Here is a 15,588-nt window from a genome sequence, read left to right as displayed (position 1 = left end):
CAGTTAAGAAATGGATTGCACGAGCAGGACATTAAGTCCAAGCATTGATAATTTGATATGGTGAAGGTAACCAAGTACCCATCATTTACTATTAAATAATTGGTTATAGAAGCTAGTTTCTCACTTATCAACCTCCAACCAAGTTGTCAAATTCACCTAATAGTACTACTCAATAACTACTTCCTTCTGACTTGTGGCATTGCAACTTGCAAGTGAAGATCATGAACTCTCAACCTCTACCTTGGATATCCCTTGGCAAAGGATTCTCAATTTCAATCACCGTAAAAAAAAGAGAGGTTGAAATCATTTAGAGCCCTTTTATTTCATATATAATGAGTTTATGACTTGGTAAACAAGGGGAAATTACACCGCAACAATAACTGTAAAATTGGAATGTTGTTCACACGCACCTATTAAAGTGTGGAGTGAAAACCCTCCTATCTCCTCTCGAGTAATTATTGGTGCTGGGTTTAGTGATCTAACACCCTCCGTCACCAAATATAAATGTGATAACAACATATCTAATTTCAAACCCACATAAAGTGTAAAGAAGTAATTATTCACTGGTGTTGTGTTTAGTGTCCTAACAACCTCCGCCATCGAATATTCATTTGATACCAAGTAAATTTTTTAATCTCGGACTCATATAAATTATACTCCAAATAATATAAAGACACCACATGACGAATCGGAAACCCTGTGGTGCAGGACGCACTACAGGGTGTGTAGGGCGTATCACAGTCGTCCCGGGAATGTGTTTCAACGGCCTAGATTCAAATAAAACTTTTTTCAAAAAAGAGTTAACAATGGTCAAGATTGCTGAAAACACTCACGAACGGCCAAGATTTGCCCTACAAGGCGCATCCCCGGGTCCCCACATGACAGTGAAATAAGAGCATCCCATAATTTTTCTCCCCTGTCATGGTTTCATTACAAGTGGCACGAAGTTCCCAGGAACGAAGGCGAGTGGACACCATGTCCGTTATTCTCTTTCCGCTAAACCAATAGGAAAATTACTCAAAACTAGATTTCTCAGCATCAATTAAAACATCTACTCCAATAACACGGAGCGAGACAAGCCAACAGCAATCTAGATTCTAGAGGATCAGAAAACAACTCACCCACGTCGGAGTTTAATTAATACTGCAGTAACACTTAAACGGTCGTCGTTTGATGTCGTCCACTGGGAAGTAGGGAACGACTTCACAAACAAAATATAGCAAAGGAAAAAAATAAAATAAAACCCCTCCAAAAATAGCACATTATTTCCATCTCAGAGCCAGCAGGCCTTGACCACCTCCACCCTCCGCCGCCGGCCAACCACCCCAAATAAACACCAAAAACATCAAACAAAAGCTAAATCCAACAACCCATTTGCATTTATTGTAACTTTCTTGACGTGGGTCCGTTGGTTGAACCATTTTGGCCGAGGAAGCATCTGATCTGGGATCATTTCTTGATTCTTTATCTGAAATCTGATCTGGGTATTTTTCTTTTCCGGTTTTGGGGGGAGATTCAGCTCTCACTGGGTGCGGGTTTTCTAGGGTTTTGATTTCTTTTTGGTTTTCCCGTGAGTGATTTGCTTGGGTACTTTCGAGAATGTGGAGGGACCCTGGTACTCCAGCTGATTTTTTCTATCAGGTGCGGCCTGAATGCGCCAATGATGTTCCAAAAACCAAATTCAAAATCAAGGTTTGTTTGATTCATTAGATGCCAATTATCTTCTTAGAAATTACCCATGATCATTTGATAACGTGCTAAATGCTGAATTTCAATCGGTGTTGGTTGATAACTGGTCAAAATGCTGCTTTTGTATTTATTTATAATGCAAAAACTAGATTGCTGATTAATTTTTTGCCCTGAATCTTATGGTCCAATGTAAGTGCATTTTTGTGCTTGGAACTTATTTTTGCTACTTTTTCGACTGAGACATGGATTTTAATTCTGAATTATGGTGCTTTATATTTGGCTTGGTTGACTTTTGTTGTTGAATATGTAATCTTGAAAAGGGAAGGTTTGGAAGGATGGGGCTTTTCTCTGGAGTCGAAGCTTGTATAGTTAATAGTTGTATACTTCAGTAAATAAAGGTTCTTCGTAAACAGATCAAATGCCATAAATCTGTCAAATGTATCTAAGCAGGATTTTTTCCTCAGATTCGGTCTGAAGTTCTTTAGATTGTCCTAATGATTCTCCAGAGTTTCTTTGATGCCCACTATTGCAGCTTTTGTAAGAAAAGTCATCAATATTAAACTTGTATGACAGGGTTGAGGGGTTTTGGACAATGTTAACGAAACCTAAGTTGAGGAATAGAATTGTTAATCAAACTCTCTCGTAGCCAAATATGCGTGCTTCCTTACAACTTATATGTCCTACATGGAAGGAATAAAACATTGTTGACTGCCCAGATACTTTCCCCATCACCTCCGTACCAGGAAACCAGAGAGGAAGATGGGAGATGTGCGTCCATGTATAGGAAAGAAAGGAATGATAATTTTCATAATGCTTATAATTCACAAAGATGCCAACTCGGCTATTTCAAGAAAATTTTGGTAGTGTTCGCCTATTCGGAATAGACTTTGCACTTGAAGAATATTGCGGACAGTTAAGCAAGCAGGTGGTATCAAAGAGAATGGAACCCTTCCAACTTCCATTGTGCTTCATTGGTTCGTTGCCTAAGCTTGCTTTGTTTGTGTATCTTTCCCATCCTTCTTTTTGGAGTATAAACTCACTTCCTAACCAAAGAATTGATGTCCTTTGTATCTGACATATAAATCTTTTCTCCCTTTAAAATAAAGAACAAAATTCCAGCATTTACAAAAAAAATTAGTGTTATACTGCTTTTTTTATGTTCTTTACCCGTGAGGCAAAGGTAAGAGGAAAGGAATTTAAGTTTGCTTTTCTAGAAATTGCAAGTAAGAACATGCTTTACGAGTAATTTGGTGAGATTTGGATTAGATCATGGGAAACGAGGAGGACTACTCTTTCTCCCTCCTGGGACAGAATGATTGCCCCAAAACTTAGTAGGCAAAGACAACTTTTGAAGTTACTTGTGGAAAAAGAAAATTAGAAACTTTTGAACTAAGGAATTCCTGATCACAACTTGCAGCTCATGTCACCTGTGGACCTGTGGTAAGCTGGCTACTGATCTATGCGATTGTATAGCTTTTAGACTTTGTGGAAATGGTAGAGACAAGTTTTCAATAGGAGCTTTACAATGATTCCTGATGACACAATGTTACTATATTTGATTTAAGTATCACGGGTCACTTCTAAAAACTCATAATGATTTAATTTTCTATGGCTTAGTTTGTAATGATTTTACTGATTTTAAATATTTCATCAGGCTGGCAGAACTCTTAGTGTGCGAAAGTGGCAGGCTGCATTTACTCCAGATGGCTATCTTGATATAGGCAGGACACTTGGTCGAATACAGCGCGGGGTAAGATTTCGTCTCCATGGTTTCAACTGCTATAAAAATATTACCCTAGCATGTAAGATGCTTCACATGGTAAGATGCTTCTTGGAATTAATTGATGTACACTAATTCTTTGTCTACGTGATCTCTGATCAGTCCTCTTTTTTGTTGTTTGATTGGTGGGTAGTGTATGAATATGGTAGAATAATTTTGCTCAAAAGGGAAGAGTGGGTATTAGCCAGTAACCAAAAAGCTAACATTGCTGACTTGCAAGTTTGAGTATTTCTTCTTACAGCCTTTCTTAATCAATTAGGCTGAACTCATGCACTCATACTCCTTTTTTTAGTGTCACAGATATTCCAAGTTTTGGTGTAGATAGTCCTGTCATTTGTTCATTCACATCTTGTGTTTAAGTCTTGTGTATCATGGTCCTTGTGTACACTATGAAATGCAATCCAGTTCCCAACTAACTGTGGTTGGATGCTGCCATGATAAGAATATGAACTTTACCTGGCCATTCACTGTATAAGATTCCAAATATGCGCTAAAGGCATAAAAATAAACTATTTGTTTTTGCTTTGCAAATGAATAATGCGATATGCCACTTAGTGCTTCTTATTTTGATACATACATCTGCTTCTTATAGATGTCTTCCTTCCACCAAATATTACCATTTGTTTTGGGGATTGACGCATCATAATGTAATCGTGGCAAAATTAGGGGATCCATCCTTCAATTCGAGGTGAAGTTTGGGAGTTTCTACTTGGTTGTTATGATCCCAAGAGCACATTTGATGAACGAGAGCAAATACGGCAACGTCGAAGGTGGTTGGCTTTCCTTGCTTCGCTTTCATGCATTAATTCTTGCTAGATATTATTAGGAACGTCATTCGTCACTACACCAGGATTTTGGGTCATTTTAGGCTCTGTTAGCTTTCAAAAGAATATACTGACCCTCCAAACTTTTAATATGGGCAGAATATTAACTTCTGTCCTAGGATTTGAGATCTAGCTGGCAAGATGATATTCTGGGTTCAGGTTTCAGCCCTTGGCCTGTGGTGCCAGTATGTATGAAAGGCTCCAAGCTCCAGTTGTTGTTCCACATTTAAGATATGCATTCGTGGAGTATGATTCTTGGTCACATCCTACTTAATTTTAGCATGCCATTATAACACTAAAAAAGATTCTATTTTCTTTGTCACGTAATTACTACAGGTTCCACTATGCAAATTAATGGCGAACAAGGCTGTATTACTCGATGTAACATAGAAATGCTGAAATTACACCTAGTGCACAGAAAAACATAGCCTGTACTGCTACAAAGCCACTCTGTATCTTTGGTACAAGGAAATAAATGTGCCTTCTGTAATGTAGAATTCTAGGATGAGGGATATGTAGCCCAGAAATCGGCACTTTTATTTACTGGTTTAGGAACACACTTGATTTATGCTTCAAAGCCACCTCTTCAAGCTTTGAGATGAATGTTGAATAGCTCTAAGATCCACCAAGACGTGTTTCACTCAAGTCCCCCTTAGAAGAGACTTCCTGGAGGCCTGCAGAGAGCCTAGTATGAAGTATGTCGTGGAGAATGAGACTCCCAGCATTGTACTTCATGCATTGATTGTACGGATGATGATAAGATGAGGAACAAACCAAACCTTTGGCTTTATTTGACTTGGTGTGTGAAAAATGTTTATTCGATAAGACTGGGACTGCTTCATTTCACCATGCTGGTTAATACAAACTTATTAAGTGACATTTGCCACATAGATTAGTGTATACCCGTTGGCTCTGGTTGCGGCATCTGTTATGTGTACTTGTGTACCCAATTAGTAACCTGCATGTGTTATCTTACTTCTTGTTGTACTCCCATTTGGTGCCTTTTCTCTTCCCATGTTGGGTCAAGTGTTGATTTTGGACATGCAAGGACATTCCTTCCATTTGCGTAAGTTTTCATTTTTGCTTTTGTAGTGGTTGAAAATTTGAAATGTCTGAGACTTGTAATCTTATATAGCTCAGAGATAGTCCTTATGTCTGGAACATTTTTACATTTCCTTGTCCTGAATGTGTTCGAATTTTGACTGCTATACATCCCACACTTTGTTTCTGGGGTGTAATCAACTCATAGGTTGGAAAAAGGCTTTCGATTTTAAAAAATTTCTCTAGACACTGCCGTTGTCAGACTAGTTATGTTACTGCGCGACGTGTACCATTGTCCGTTGTCTTTCCCCAAGATTTATCCTCTAAGTTGTCTAAGCATCTTATGCCTGTAATTGTTTCTTGTTCTTCTGCACATTCAGGACACAATATGCTGTGTTAAAAGAAGAGTGCCGCCTAGTGTTCCCCCTTGTTGGAAGTGGTAGGTTCATCACAGCTCCCGTGATTACGGATAGTGGCGAACCTATTCAAGATCCTATTGTGCTTCTGGAAGCAAGTCCAGATAAAGGACTGGCTTTACTTCCTGAAGAAAATGGTAATGGCAACAAATTTAAGCCTGTAACCGCCTAATCGGCTATTCATCAGATGCTGATGTCCTGAACTTATGCAAATACAGGCACTTCCCACAATTCAGCGACAGTGAAAGAGGTGGACAAGAAAATAATCCAATGGAAGCTTACACTACATCAAATAGGTTGGTGATACATATTAATGATGAATGGAAATTGCCTAGTGATTCTTTATTTTTAAAGATTTCATTTCTGCTACTGGTCCATCTCTATGATTCATGGATTAAGAACTAAATATTTTGGTCATATACCTTGTTTTCACGGTATCTGCTGGTTCTCATGTTGTGGTCCAAAGCCTGATGGTTAAAAAAAGTTATACATAATTAACAATATTCGCCCATGCTTTGAATTCAAATGAAAAAAAAAAAAAAAAAACGAATGCCATCTCATTAATATTTTAATTCAGACCATGTGGTGAAACCCTCTGAAGTTTCCAAATTGTTGCTACTCTTTTATAGTTGGACTGATATTCATGTAGGTCTTGATGTGGCTCGCACTGACAGAACCCTAGTTTTCTACGAGAAGCAGGAAAATTTGTCAAAACTTTGGGATATTCTGGCTGTCTATGCCTGGTTTGATACAGATGTTGGCTACTGTCAAGGTGTGTAGTAAGATGATCTAAACTCTTCCCCCAAATGGCCAAATGTTTTCCCTTAAAAGCAGTAATTAACAAATTGTTGGTGCTGAGATACTCTTTTATGCATATGCTGACCAGGAATGAGCGATCTTTGCTCCCCAATGATAATTCTCCTTGACGATGAAGCAGATGCATTTTGGTGCTTTGAACGTTTAATGCGCAGACTGGTATGTTTTTATGCTACCCACATGACCTAAAATTCTCAATTTAAAGCAGTTGCTTGATTATGAAATGAGCATGTGGAGTGTGGACTTACTTTCAGAAAATGTTCTTCAGCAATATGATATTTGTTATGATGATCCCATGCATCACAAAGATGAGAATAACTTTTGTTCATCGAACTTGCCAAGAGGGAAACGGCACTATGAAACTATTAATCCGTAGACATGATAAGTGGATAACATCTTATTCAAACAGAACATAACACCACTCGTCTCACAACCTGAGAAGGGACAGACCGACATGTTGAAATTTGTCACCATCACCTTGTTCCAGTAAATTTGAGGCTGCAAATTTTCAACTTGAGCACTGTTTCTATGAATTGTTCTCAAAAACTGTTTTTGAAAAAACCCGACCAAACAGGGCCCACCGGAATACATGTAGTTTCAGGGTTTCTAACTTTCTGGAACAACAAAAGCTCTTGCCATCAAGCAAACTGAGCTCAAAGCAGAAAGAGTTTCCATGTTTCCATTAGTAACAAGTAACTGCGTAAAGACTTGACAAGATTTAGCTTCTGTTCCCATTGGCTTGCTCCCAAAGATTTAAGTTAGGCGATTAGTTTCTCTGACCTGTCACTGATGAGGTTCTACAGCAGATTAGATGTCACTCTTTGAACTATTCCAGCTCCTTTAAGATTTAGTTGCATTATGTTATCTCCTTTTGAGTTTGATCCGTATTTGTATATATCAGTTGCACTCTGCGTATCTGGCACAGATTTATCTGTTTTAGCTACCGCAATCAATGTTACCTTTTCTCGATTGTAACTAAAGTTAGTTGCTTATGGTGTGCTCGCTACTTGGAATTTTAAAGCGAGGAAATTTCAGATGCACTGAAAACTCTATTGGGGTGGAGGCACAACTTAGTAAATTGGCATCAATTACTCAAGTTATTGATCCAAAGCTTCATCAGCATTTAGGTACTACCTCTTTAACGCAGTATGCTCAATCCTTAAATGTTTGTTTCCTGTGTTTTGTTTTACAAAGTAAATTAAACGTAGTTACCTCCTCTCTAAGACTCTAAGCCAGCACCTCCATAATATGAATGTAGTTTCTTGTTTGTGAACGGAAAAATCTTGCTAATGAATAAAGTTACTTAGCAACAAAAGGGAAGGACGATTTATACAGAGCCAGCGGAGAAGACATAAAAGATAGAGATACTGAAAGAGTACATTTTAACTTAGGCTGGAAAAGATGAACTTATGTACGCTTGAGGACTTTGCTCAACATAGCAAATGCTGTTTCTTGCTTTATTTCCCTATTTAATACCTTCACTAATGAGGGAAAATAAAAGGTAAGAAACAAAGTAAGATGCGAGTTGACGCCAATCATATTTACTGACTGATACTTTCTTGGTTTGTCAGTTGTCACGATTAGATTGTGGACCAGAGAGAGAGAACAATTCTTGGTATGTGCTTATACCCTACATTTAAGCAGAGACATATAGGAAGGACATGGTAAAACCGTAGGACCTATGAGATGGGACTTGTCCAGCCCACTAAAATTTACCAACTTGTTCCTTTCCTATCATTTATGTTTCATGCGGATATTGTTAACCAAAAATAGACAGAAATCCAAGATTAAGCCAATTGTATCTTTGACGAAAAACTTTTTTGTCTACAAATGGGCAAAAATGTTTAAGTTTGTCTCATTTGGTTATTCAGACGGTATACTGCCCTCCTCTTTTCCTCTTAATTTAGCTGCTCATGCCTGGAGGAATACTAATAAAATCTACCCATTTAATAAGACAGAGTCTAGGAGAGACAATCACGTTACTGATTGACATAATTTGTCAAGGGTCTTCAACATCTTTACTTCATTTTTATTGCTACATAGGTCCACATTTGTCCTCAGTATTATTTAGATTCAAAATTAATGCATCATGAGTTTCTTTTCTTTCTTGGACATCTGTTGATGAAATTGCTGCCTATACTGCAATTGAAATATATCCTCTGGTCTTCGAGCACAGAGACACTAGGCGGAGGCGACTATTTATTTGCTTTCCGGATGCTTATGGTTTTGTTTCGTCGAGAATTCTCTTTTGGTGATTCATTGTACCTTTGGGAGGTATGATCAATCACTCTCTCTTAGATCTTTGTTATTATACAAAATGAAATTACGTGAAGCGAAATCATATTCAGGGTACATTATTTGTAGGTGTTCCTGGAGAAGAAATTTATGTTCCGATTCTCCTGGGGTTTAGACTTTTCTTGTTTCTTCGCTAAGGGAACTATGTGTTCGCTTGTGTTCTTTGTTTAATTATCTTAGAATTCACTGCTATTTAGGTCTTGCTCTGTATGAAAATATTGGTTCTGATTGGAGGTACTTGTTCAACCATTACGACAAGAGCTGTCTTAGACATCTAGAGATCGAATAATACTTTTCTCACATATCAAGTCCTTTACCTGGATATGACTAGTCTTTGATCTTGCAAGTCAAAATTTTGAAGGATTTCAGGTGCACAACCAATCCTCAAATCGAATTTTGAAAAGCAACACTAATGCAAGAGCATGGCAGAGAGATTAGGGTGTTTGTAATCTTTTTTACGTCATTTCATGAATGTCAGACATTACTCCTATTTAAGGATTTGCCTCGTAGGACATGTTGGGGTGGGACCAAGAAGTGTCATTTACCCAAATTAGGAAATTGCATTTTCACTTTACCTGAAAACAAGTACGAAATTCCATCCTCAAATCAGAAAACTTGCACCAAGTGTTTGACAAATGACATGAAAGTCCAGGATTGTTGGTGTCCACCACTTGTGAGTGTCAGTATTTGGAACAATATATGTGCTTTTTTTTCTTCATGAGATTTTCTCACGTTTCTGAACTTGTAAACAGATGATGTGGGCTCTGGAATATGACCCTGACATGTTCTCCGTGTATGAGGATCCTGATTCAGTCACTGGAAAATCTGAGGGATCTAAAGGAAAAGCCAAGTCAACACGGCAATGTGGGAAGTACGAGAGAGAAAATATGAGAAGTGGAGCGAAAGATGATGTGGCCCCACTACCCATTTCTGTTTTCCTTGTTGCCGGTGTCTTGAAAGATAGAAGCACGAAGTTACTGACCGAGGCCCGAGGCCTAGATGATGTGGTTAAGGTTAGTTCGGTGACTTATGGCATTATGTATTCAACGCAACTTGTTAGAAATGGAAGCGACTGTCTATTAGGCTACTTTACCAGTTTGATAGGCCTATACTTAACAATAATGTACAAGGAACCTGCAAAAGTCCTGACCTTCTATCATTGTCTTGGCTTCTGGGAAAGTGTTACTGGTTTTCTCCTTTTCCCATTTATTTCATAAAAGCACTTATTGGAGTTCCTTTAGCTGGCTGAAAAAGTTTCGCTCTCTACGAGTTACCCTTTCTCAAACCCCAAAAAATGTGGGCTAAAACCATCTTATTAGTAACTATATCGCAACATTGCACTCTTTTTGTTCATTTACCTGGTTGGTTATACAACAATTTTTTTTATTTATGCTGTACAAAGTACAACTTTTCATCTCTCTCTCTCTCTCTCTCTCTCTCTCTCTCTCTCTCTCTCTCTCTCCAGATATTGAACGACATAACTGGAAACCTGGATGCCAAAAAAGCTTGCACCGGGGCAATGAAACTTCACAAGAAGTATCTAAGAAAGGTAATTTATAATTCTTGCTTTGTTTTATAGTTGTACTGGATTCCTACAATTGCTGCAATTAATACTTTATAGGAAAATTGATTCTACCAACCACAAAAAATGCAGGAGAAATAGAAAATCCTCACAATTGTTCCAGCCTAAAACCAAAAAAAATTGTCGAAACATGAGGAGATTGCAAATAATATGTTAGTTGCAGTATTTTCATGTTCCAGTAATTTGCTGCAATCTGCATTCTACACCATGGCTCTCTTGTACAGCACACGCTTTTTTAATGGCTGCATCTACCTAGGAGCCCAATGCCTTTTGATTTTACATTTCGATGTCAACCAACTTATGTGCTGCTCATTCTGTTCATAGGATCCAAAATATGTGAAGAGATTTGCCCATAAGCCGTTTTACATAGACCGAACTGTGAGATAGAAAATGTTCAGTTGTATTTTTAACTTCATGTATAAAGAGTTGCACTCGCGAATGCATGTTTCTTGTTTTGGAGTAGTTTTTTCTAGTTAGTAAAAGAAGAACTTTGGATACATCATTATCCGTATCCCCCATTCATTAGCTTATCTATTGCTGAAAGGAAGCAGCCAGCCAAAGTACAACAAATCAAGTTGCGCCAATCATGAAATCTGATTACAATTTCCATTTTCTTTTGAGCCATTTTCCGTTTTCCTGTTTGTTGTTTACGATTGAAATTGGTTTTATTTTTGTTGACTCCATTGCTACAGGCGAAGAAGACGTGACGGCAAGCCTGAAGCTTCTTTTCTGAATAAAGCAATTGATGATTTGGTCTAGTCATGCTGTTCAAAAAAAAAAAAATTGGTCTAGTCAAGAAATAACATGATTATTTCGCATGGCGGGAATTGATTTTTGCAGTAGGAGATACCTTACGCTCAAAGTCTTGTAAGCCACAGCAACCAGCGAAAACACAGTGCAATGATATGTTGCTTAAGGGTTACCCTTAATATGGGGAAGGCGATAATGTAAGGCATGGGGTCAACTAAGGGCCTTCGGACAGCCTGACCCTTTCAAATTGTAAGAAAAAATTTGTGTAGATTGCATATTCTATTCTACTTATTATATTTTTGTGGAATTGCTGATATGATCCAATTGAGTTGAATAAAAAAATTGTACGTTGAAGGTGAAATACTGGAGTTAATTCAGCCTTTTATTAATCAATGAGACCAACATATAAGGCAACAGATTTAAGATATTTAAGTTTCGAAACGATGTCAAAATTAGATGTGGTTTTTTACTGTATTTGATGATCCTAAACAAAAATAAGTATGTAGTTTTCTTCCATTACTTCCTTGAATTTTGGCAAAACAATTAAAAATAAATTGAAGTTCTCTTCTTAACTCTTTCCTAATTCTCAATGAAGAGCCGTTGAGTATCAGAGCTCAATAATAAACTAACAAAAGATTTGTATTTGGGCATTTGTATGAGGCAAACAAATAATTAGTTGGGGAATGATTTCTACACTTTTTTTAACAATAAAGAAAGTAACATTTCAATAATAATAAATAAAATATTACAAGAGAAAGGAAATAGATAAAACAACCCATGAAAACACAAAATGAAGTTGGCAATGTACGAACCTGCATAAATAATTTCTACACTATCCTTTTATTAATTGACACTCTTCTTTTTGTCTTTTTATTCATGTGAATTTACTAAAAAAAGCTTACACATCTTGAGTCATTTTTTTCGTATGAAGGCCAATTTGGTACTTTCACATGAATAAAGGAGGGAAAAAAAAAAGGGAGCGTCAAGGAATAAAAATAGAGTGTCAACATTATTTAACAACTGAATCACTTATCGATAGCAACATGTTCACTCTATTGATAACTACATTAAATAATTGACTAAGCAAATATTGAATTAATTTCAACCATCTTTCATTTTGATGCAGTAACCAAAGCTTAAGGTAAGAGAAAATCAATGAGAAAATAGGGACGAGTGGGGGGGGGGCGTATATGCTATTGTTTGTAATATGGGGAGAAGAGTGAAATTTCAAAACTTTTAGAGTTTGTGATAGGGGGAGAATGGTGATTTCATTCAAAACTTAGGGCGCCGCTATTCGCAGCACTTTATTTTCTCTTATAACCCGTTAAAAATTTTCAATTATACTCGACAGTTAGTTATCGAAATTGAGATATATTTTCAGTATCCAATTACCGAAATATAATATTTTTTTCAACAGCTATTTACTGAAAATGTATGTTCGGTAGTTGTTTACCGAAAGTTGAACATATTTTCGACATGTAGTTACTGAAATATAATTTTGTTTTCAACAGCTATTTACTGAAATGTTATTTATGATTTTCAACAACCATTTACCGAAATGTAGTGGGTTATGGGAGAAAATAAAAGGCTGCGAATAGCAGCGCCCAAAACTTAAGCTTCATCGTTCTCGATCGTCTCCTTCTCAAACAAGCAGGAAGCCGGAGAAACTATAAAACGTAAAACCCCGAATCGAAAAATCCAAAACCCTACCCAGCCCCAGCCCTACCCACCCCTACAATGGAGCCGAATGCCCAACGCTTGGACCTAGGAGATAGCGGAGATCGCTTGAGCGCTCTTCCAGAAGAGCTAGCCCTGAATATAATTGGTCGCCTCCCTACAAAGAGTGTGGTTGCTGTTGTGGTGTGCGTGAAAAAGTGATACGAAGCTGGGCTGTGGAGACAGGTTGAAGATCTTGATTTCGACCAAGGGTTGGTATTTGGAGAGTACCCTATCGATCAGAACACATTTTGTGCTTTCGTGAGAGTACCCTATCGATCAGAACACGTTTTGTGCTTTCGTCGGTCGAGTGTTGAGGTTTCTTGTTGTGCCAGTTCGACGATTCTATTTGGGTGCTTATTACAATATTGCACCAGATCTGATTGCGGGATGGATGTCTGAGGAAGTGAGATTGGGTGCAGTAGAGATCGAGCTCGATTCTTTCGAAACGGTACGTCTCCCAGAATCCTTGCTGTTGTCGACGACAGTTGGGAGTTTGTTCGATGCATCGACCCGCCCACTGCATGCTCAAGGCCCAATTTGTGTGGGAGTAACGACAAAGAGTCCACCACATTACTTGGGCCCAATATACATTGAATGACCCATATCCACTTAAAAGGCTAAGCCTTGTAAGTGATGAGTCATCCAATTATATATTAAGGTCCAACTCTTTTTCTGTTTATCCGATGTGGGACTCAACGTCCACACATGTTCTAACAAATCTCCCTCTCATGTGTGAACCGAACATTAGGCCTTAACCTCTTTCTGCATCCAAGCTCCCCCTTGATTCTGATCTATAACTCTCAACCCTATCTCTTGAACTGTGCTTATTCTGCACCCACTCAATCGATTCAGAGTCATCTCAATTGAGAGCCAACGTGCCTAGTCACCGGCACCATGCTCCCCGACGAGAACTCAATGAGCCAACGTGCTCATTCACCAGCACCATGCTCCCAGACGAGTCAACTCCATCGACAATGAGCCATCTAATACAGCACTCCAACATCGAGCCACCTTGCTTCATCGAGAGTCACCTTTTTGGACTTTATACCGCTCCACGAGTGTCTTCTGTGCAAACCCATTTAATGGTGCGTTGAGAGTCTTCCCATAGATCGTCAACCATCGGCTCTGATACCATTTGTTGGGAGTTTGTCCGATGCATCGACCCGCCCACTGCGTGCTCAAGGCCCAATTTGTGTGGGAGTAACAACAAAAAGTCCACCACATTACTTAGGCCCAATATACATTGAATGACCCATATCCACTTAAAAGGCTCTTTTTAAGGTCCAACTCTTTTTTTGTTTATCCGATGTGGGACTCAACGTTCACACATGTTCTAACAACGACCGTACACACCTTGCGCCTTGAGTCCCACGTGAGTATCACTTTAGCCTTGCCAAAAAATGTGTTTACCGCACTGCACACACTCCTCATGCAAAACCATTTTGATGATATGGATTTTCTGGGTGCAAATCTATTTCGTCGTATCCCTTCGCTTCATGAGCTGTACCTGGATAAATCAGTTTCGGAGGATTCATCGGTGACGATACAGATTGAATTGCCTCAACTCGAGAGGCTAGAGTTGCGTTTGGTTAGTCACGAAGAGGGTGTTGCTGAAATGGGTGATGCTGAAATGGGTGAGTGTAAGGTTATACTCGACACGCCGTGGCTGATATACGTGTCCTTATGTAGTGATTTCGAGGTTTCCTTCGAGGTTGTTGACTCTCCGATTGTGGTCACGGCACAACTACGTTTAGGAGTTTGCGCCCGGGGGAGGCAGGTTTTTGTCGACGAGGAGTATGGAGCGGAGGAGGATCGCGATATTGAAGAGGAGGAGGGGTATGCCTGGAGTGTTTTCAACCTGTTGAGCCGCCTGAGAAATGTTCAGACCCTGTCCCTTTCCGCGCCGACACGTTGTGTGAGTTCTCTTTAATATAATATGTATAGGCTTTTCAAATTTGTTCATCGAATTCTTAAATGTGTTCCATGTTTATTTGTTAGGAAGAGAGAAACCCTAACTTTGGGGTGTATTTCACTCTATGACTTGGGCCCTCGGGTTTTCTAATCTATAGGCGTGCATAAAATGTATTTATACATATGATTCTCATGACAAAACGTTTTTGGTAGGGTCTGTTGTATGCAGTTTTGGGGTCACACGGAAAACCAAGAAACCTGTTGGTATTCGATAAGATGGTCCCAAGTAGGCATGGTCTGGTTGATCTGATCAAAGCAAGCTTAGCATTCTGGGCAAAGTTAAAATTGGGATATTGATTAGTACGCTGTTGGAGATTTGTAGAGATACTTTGTAGGACATATGCTCTTATGGAAAACCAAAGAATTTTGAAACCAAGGAATTGCATTTTCAGTTAAGACGTGAATATTCTTGTTTTTTGCTGTCCATTGAAGTCTTAGCTGATGTTAGGTATCTATTTTTGCTTCGTCATTGTTTTGGATAGGAACTAAAGGGAGGGGTTGTTTATATATATATATATATATATATATATATATATATATATATATATATATATATATATATATATATATATATATAGTCCCCTTCTCCTAAGGACCACCTTAACTTAATAAAATAAGGACCTCCCTTTACCGATCGAATTTCGATGATCTGAGCCGCTCAATGTGTTCAGAGTATGATTTTAAGGGTACACGCGAGAAATCAGC

The 15,588-nt window shown here is 38.5% G+C and overlaps 1 protein-coding gene across 1 annotated transcript; it reads left to right on the top strand.

Moving 5' to 3' along the window:
- The first annotated feature begins 1,168 nt into the window (after positions 1 to 1,168).
- On the top strand, positions 1,169 to 11,554 carry LOC131330437 (rab GTPase-activating protein 22-like). Its single transcript, XM_058364013.1, has 12 exons — positions 1,169 to 1,692; positions 3,344 to 3,439; positions 4,136 to 4,239; positions 5,715 to 5,887; positions 5,969 to 6,046; positions 6,400 to 6,522; positions 6,637 to 6,725; positions 7,588 to 7,693; positions 8,743 to 8,840; positions 9,614 to 9,874; positions 10,327 to 10,410; positions 11,136 to 11,554. Exons 1-12 carry the CDS (start codon positions 1,600 to 1,602, stop codon positions 11,148 to 11,150), a joined length of 1,320 nt encoding a protein of 439 aa, XP_058219996.1. The 5' UTR covers positions 1,169 to 1,599; the 3' UTR covers positions 11,151 to 11,554.
- The last annotated feature ends 4,034 nt before the right edge of the window (positions 11,555 to 15,588 follow it).

This window comes from Rhododendron vialii, chromosome 6a (assembly GCF_030253575.1).
Source record: "Rhododendron vialii isolate Sample 1 chromosome 6a, ASM3025357v1".
Taxonomy (NCBI): domain Eukaryota; kingdom Viridiplantae; phylum Streptophyta; class Magnoliopsida; order Ericales; family Ericaceae; genus Rhododendron; species Rhododendron vialii.
This window is presented reverse-complemented; position numbering and strand designations above follow the sequence as displayed.